The following is a 6,134-nucleotide window of genomic DNA, read 5'->3' as shown; positions in this document are numbered from 1 at the left end:
AGAAGGTTGAGAGGTGACTTAATAGAGACATATAGGATAATCAGAGGGTTAGATAGGGTGGACAGGGAGAGCCTTTTTCCAAGAATGGTGACAGTGAGCACGAGGGGGCATAGCTTTAAATTGAGGGGTGATAGATATAGGAGAGATGTCAGAGGTAGTTTCTTTACTCAGAGAGTAGTAAGGTTATGGAATGCTTAGCCTGTAACGGTAGTAGATTCGCCAACTTAACTGCATTTAAGTCGTCATTGGACAAGCATATGGACGTACATGGAATAGTGTAGGTTAGATGGGCTTCAGATTGGTATGACAGGTCGGCGCAACATCGAGGGCCGAAGGGCCTGTACTGCGCTGTAATGTTCTATGACTCTCACTGGGGTACGGGGTCTCCCTCCCTCTCCTGAAGGGGCTGATTCTCACTGGGAAGTGTTCAAGTCGATATCTGCTCTATCTGAAACGTATCCGGGTGGAGGATTCCCATGTCATTGTGCAGACAGAGGAAGGTTAACCCAGCCCAGGCAGTGGCACTGTGCCAGTCTGTGTCAAGTCGCTAAGGGGCAGTAAGGTTTGCTGAAAGCATGCTCTGAAGGAAGCACAGGGTGAGCTGCAGTAGTTGGCACTGACGCTGGTTCATACCCGCTGTGGGTGTCCTCACATCTCTTCTCCAGTTGTTGTGCTAGTGCAGGACAGCATTCCTGCTTCAGTCTTTGCGAAACCTCCTGGAATTTCCTCCAGCTCTCCTCACCACCCTCCAGTGTGACCTGCAGAGCCTGCCAACAGCAAGACAAGAAAATGTGACCTCCATCTGCTCGTCTGAGACACGATCACAGCGGGGTGTGCTAAGATCAACATGGCCTCCGGTTGTGTTGTATTTGGAATGGCCAGGTGAGTTTCTCAAGAGAGTTGCGTGTTTACATTTTCTTGTCCTGTCCGTGCTCGAAGGGGCTGTTCCTGCCCGGCATGTGTGTTGTGTATGTGTGTGTGTGGCCTGTCAGGGTGCTGCCCAGTTCCAGGGAATGTGGACTGAGATCCCGGCCTCAACCACTAAATAATGTATTTTTCCAAACATTGAAATAATTTAGTTGGAAAAGAATTCTGTGAGAGTTTCATTCCAGGCCAGTAGAAGCTTGCAATCGAGAGGAAGGCCTTTTGTTCCCTTATGTCTGGACTACCTCTTTGAAACAGCCACCTAATTTGTCCCAGTTCCTTGTCTTTACTCCAAAGCTCTGCCTTGTATTTCTCCCATTCCCATTCCCGGTTTGGAAAGTTTTATTGACTTCTGGCTCTGTTACATGAAGATGCAATTGCCAAATCTTCAAAACTTTAGGATAAAATAACTCTCATTTCTTTTGCTGATTTCACTGAGTCATACAGGACAGGAACAGGAACAGACCCTTCGGCCTAACCAGTCCATGCTGAACGTAATCCCAATCTAGTCCCACCTGCCTGCTCCTGGCCCATATCCCTCCAAACCTCTCCTATTCATGACCTTATCCAAATGTCCTCTAAACATTGTAACTGGACCCGCATCCACCACTTCCTCTGTAAGTTCATTCCACACACAAACCACCCTCTGTGTAAAATAATTGCCTCATGTCTTTTTTTTTAAAATGTTTCTCTTCTCACGTTAAAAATATGCCCTTTAGTCTTCAAATCCCCCACCTTAGGGAAAAGACATCTACTATTCACCTTATCTATACTCAGCTTGGCTCCGTGAAGAAACATACAGTTACTCCTTACTCAATCAACACCTCTCAGGACTCTGAACACCTTGTATTAACTCTCCAAGGAGAACAGCTTCTCCACTTTACGATATGTGAAGCCACTCATTCCCATTACCATTACCGTTCCAGTAAATCCCCTCCGAACCCTCATCGATCCTTCTCAAAGTGCGGCCACTCAGAGTTCATGAGTAATTCCTAAAAGTGGATCCAAACTTCTACTGAGAGAAAGTGGGCACCTGTAAGCTCTCCAGCTGAATCTTGACAGATTCCAGTGAACTGTAGAGAGGTGTGCAGTGCTTCAAGGAGTAGCGAGCCCTCACAATGTTCCCGTTGACTTGCTGATACGAGTCCTGGTACAGTGCCCACAGCTGCTGCCGGCTGGTGAGAATGGACTGAACCTGGTTCACCTACAGACCACACATGAACAGCATCAGTTATAATAAGCCCAACCATGTTACTGGGGCTGGGCTCCAATAGCTCCATTACAGACCCAGCCCCACCCACAGACTCCCAAATAAATCCTCCCCCAAACACAAGACAGTTCTGGTCTACCTCAGTGTCCAGATGGCTCCAGGAGTCCCGTACTTGGTCCAGTCTTCGAGTGACACTGGTTGGTGTTTCTGGGACACTGTTCTCTGTCATCCCGGGAACTGTCTGTCGCAGCATTCCCAACTCCGTCTCCTTCACCTTCAGGCTCTTACCGAGTTCCTAGAGACACAGTGAGATTTCCATCAAATGCCAGCTTCCACATACACGATACTGTCTCATCTCTCGGTTGTATAATTTGTCATAATAGCACTCACATCCAATCGCTCAATTAGATTCCAGGCTGTAACTCACTCCGGGGTATCTGTTATTCTGTATATAAACCACCCCGAACCCCTCGATTAGATTCCAGTCTGTAACTCCCTCCCAGGTATCTGTTATTCTGTATATAAACCCCCCAAACCCCTCGATTAGATTCCAGTCTGTAACTCCCAACCGGGTATCTGTTATTCTGTATATAAACCACCGCGAACCCCTCGATAAGATTCCAGTCTGTAACTCCCTCCAGGGGGTATCTGTTATTCTGTATATAAAGCACCCCGAACCCCTCGATTAGATTCCAGTCTGTAACTCCCTCCCGGAGTATCTGTTATTCTGTATATAAACCATCCTGAACCCCTCGATTAGATTCCAGTCTGTAACTCACTCCGGGGTATCTGTTATTCTGTATATAAACCACACTGAACCCCTCGATTAGCTTCCAGTCTGTAACTCCCTCCCGGGTATCTGCTATTCTGTATATAAACCACACTGAACCCCTCGATTAGATTCCACTCTGTAACTCCCTCCCGGAGTATCTGTTATTCTGTATACGAACCACCCTGAACCCCTCGATTAGATTCCACTCTGTAACTCCCTCCTGGGTATTTGTTAATGAGTATATGAACCACCCCGAACCCCTCGATTAGATTCCAGTCTGTAACTCACTCCCAGGTATCTGTTATTCTGTATATAAACCACACTGAAGCCCTCGATTAGATTCCACTCTGTAACTCCCTCCCGGAGTATCTGTTATTCTGTATATGAACCACCCTGAACCCCTCGATTAGATTCCAGTCTGTAACTCCCTCCTGGGTATTTGTTAATCAGTATATGAACCACCCCGAACCCCTCAATTAGATTCCAGTCTGTAACTCACTCCCAGGTATCTGTTATTCTGTATATAAATCACCCTGAACCCCTCGATTAGATTCCACTCTGTAACTCCCTCCCGGAGTATCTGTTATTCTGTATATAAACCACCCTGAACCCCTCGAGTAGATTCCAGTCTGTAACTCTCTCCCGGAGTATCTGTTATTCTGTATATGAACCACCCTGAACCCCTCGAGTAGATTCCAGTCTGTAACTCACTCCCAGGTATCTGTTATTCTGTAAATAAACCACCCCGAACCCCTCGATTAGATTCCAGACTGTAACTCACTCCCAGGTATCTGTTATTCTGTAAATAAACCACCCTGAATACCTCGATTAGATTCCAGTCTGTAACTCACTCCCGGGTATCTGTTATTCTGTATATAAACCACCCTGAACACCTCGATTAAATTCCAGTCTGTAACTCACTCCCGGGTATCTGTTATTCTGTATATAAACCACCCCGAAGCCCTCGATTAGATTCTAGTCTGTAACTCACTCCCGGGTATCTGTTAGTCTGTATATAAACCACCCTGAACCCCTCAATTAGATTCCAGTCTGTAACTCACTCCCGGGTATCTGTTATTCTGTGTATAAACCCCCCTGAACCCCTCGATTAAATTCCAGTCTGTAACTCACTCCCGGGTATCTGATATCCTGTAAATAAACCACCCTGAACATCTCGATTAGATTCCAGTCTGTAACTCCCTCCCGGGTATCTGTTATTCTGTATATAAAACATCCTGAACCCCTCGATTAGATTCCAGTCTGTAACTCACTCCCGGGTATCTGATATTCTGTGTATAAACCACCCCGAACCCCTCGATTAGATTCCAGTCTGTAATTCACTCCCGGGTATCTGATATTCTGTGTATAAACCACCCTGAACCCTTCGATTAAATTCCAGTCTGTAACTCCCTCCTGGGTGTCTGTTATTCTGTATATAAACCACCCTGAACCCCTCGATTAAATTCCAGTCTGTAACTCACTCCCGGATATCTGTTATTCTGTATATAAACCACCCCGAACCCCTCGATTAGATTCCAGTCTGTAACTCACTCCCGGGTATCTGTTATTCTGTGTATAAACCACCCTGAACCCCTCGATTAAATTCCAGTCTGTAACTCACTCCCGGGTATCTGATATCCTGTAAATAAATCACCCTGAACCCCTCGATTAAATTCCACTCTGTAACTTCCTCCCGGAGTATCTGTTATTCTGTATATGAACCACCCTGAACCCCTCTATTAGATTCCAGTCTGTAACTCCCTCCCCGGGGTATCTGTTATTCTGTATATAAACCACCCCGAACCCCTCTATTAGATTCCAGTCTGTAACTCCCTCCCGGGGTATCTGTTACTCTGTATATAAACCACCCTGAACCCCTCGATTAGATCCCAGTCTATAACTCCCTCCCGGGGTATCTGTTACTCTGTATATAAACCACCCCGAACCCCTCTATTAGATTCCAGTCTGTAACTCCCTCCCGGGTATCTGATATTCTGTGTATAAACCACCCTGAACCCCTCGATTAGATTCCAGTCTGTAACTCACTCCCGGGGTAAGTGTTATTCTGTATATAAACCACCCTGAACCCCTCGATCAGATTCCAGTCTGTAACTCCCTCCCGGGTATCTGTTATTCTGTATATAAACCCCATGGACCTCCTTGATTAGATTCCAAATGAACAAGACACCCTCGTGGTTAGTTGTTGGGACTAGGTTAATGTATTCATTTGAATATAGTGAAACAGTGAGGAGGTGACAGAGGACAAGCCTAACGAACGTATTTGCAGCTGAAGTTGAAAGGAACACCTGAGAGGGTGACTGACCAGAGTGCTCTGGTTGGAGTCGGAATCTCCGTTACCTGGCAGTCAGTCAGTGCCTTTCCTATTGCTGTCTGGCTGCAGGCTTCCCGATCCTTCCTGAGACGGTCCCGTTGCACATCGAGCCAACTACTCAGGGACATCACATTGCGGTCGCATTCTGTCCACGATTCCAGCTGTGTCTCCAACAGCAGGATCTGCAGCAGAATCGGGAGGATACAAATCAGACACAAGGTCATACAACAGAAACCCATCACTCTGCCCAGCACCCCGACATGAATGACACGGTCTAACCAGACCGATGAGGAAGCTTCACTGATTGCTTCAGGCTGATGTTTGGGAGTTCGGGCGATTCCAGTTTGAACTGTGACAAGACCATTCCTTTCACAAGGTTATAGAAAAGTACAGCACAGAACAGGCCCTTCGGCCCACGATGTTGTGCCAAGCTTTAGTCCTAATGTAAAATATAGTAACTTAACCCACACACCCCTCAACTCACTGCTGTCCATGTGCATGTCTAGCAGTCACTTAAATGAGCCAATGACTTCACTTCCACCACCACCGCTGGCAACACATTCCATGCATTCACAACTCTCTGTGTAAAGAACCTACCTCTGATGTCCCCTTTATACCTTCCTCCTAATAAACTTCCAACTATGACTTCTCGTACCAGTCAATCCTGCCCTGGGGATAAGTCCCTGGCTATTGACTCTATCTATTCCTCTCATTATTTTGTACACCTCGATCAGATCTCCTCTCTTCCTCCTCTCCAGAGAGAAAAGTCTGAGCTTATTCAACCTCTCTTCATAAAGCAAGCCCTGCAGTCCAGGCAGCATCCTGGTAAACCTTCTTTGCACCCTTTCCAAAACCTTTCCTGTAGTATGATGACCAGAACTGGACACAATATTCCA

General features: G+C 46.4%; 1 protein-coding gene across 1 annotated transcript in view; it reads right to left on the bottom strand.

The window, feature by feature from the left end:
- LOC122547709 (nesprin-1-like) overlaps positions 1 to 6,134 on the bottom strand; it is a gene marked incomplete at its 5' end in the record, with an annotated part of 19,567 nt that overhangs the window by 11,462 nt on the left and 1,971 nt on the right. The window contains 4 exons of the mRNA XM_043686303.1: positions 634 to 767; positions 1,958 to 2,128; positions 2,274 to 2,429; positions 5,265 to 5,420. Of these exons, the coding sequence (XP_043542238.1) occupies positions 634 to 767; positions 1,958 to 2,128; positions 2,274 to 2,429; positions 5,265 to 5,420 (617 nt within the window). The remainder of the gene's footprint in view (positions 1 to 633; positions 768 to 1,957; positions 2,129 to 2,273; positions 2,430 to 5,264; positions 5,421 to 6,134) is intronic.

The sequence above is a fragment of the Chiloscyllium plagiosum genome, unplaced genomic scaffold (assembly GCF_004010195.1).
Source record: "Chiloscyllium plagiosum isolate BGI_BamShark_2017 unplaced genomic scaffold, ASM401019v2 scaf_3576, whole genome shotgun sequence".
Lineage (NCBI taxonomy): Eukaryota > Metazoa > Chordata > Chondrichthyes > Orectolobiformes > Hemiscylliidae > Chiloscyllium > Chiloscyllium plagiosum.
This window is presented reverse-complemented; position numbering and strand designations above follow the sequence as displayed.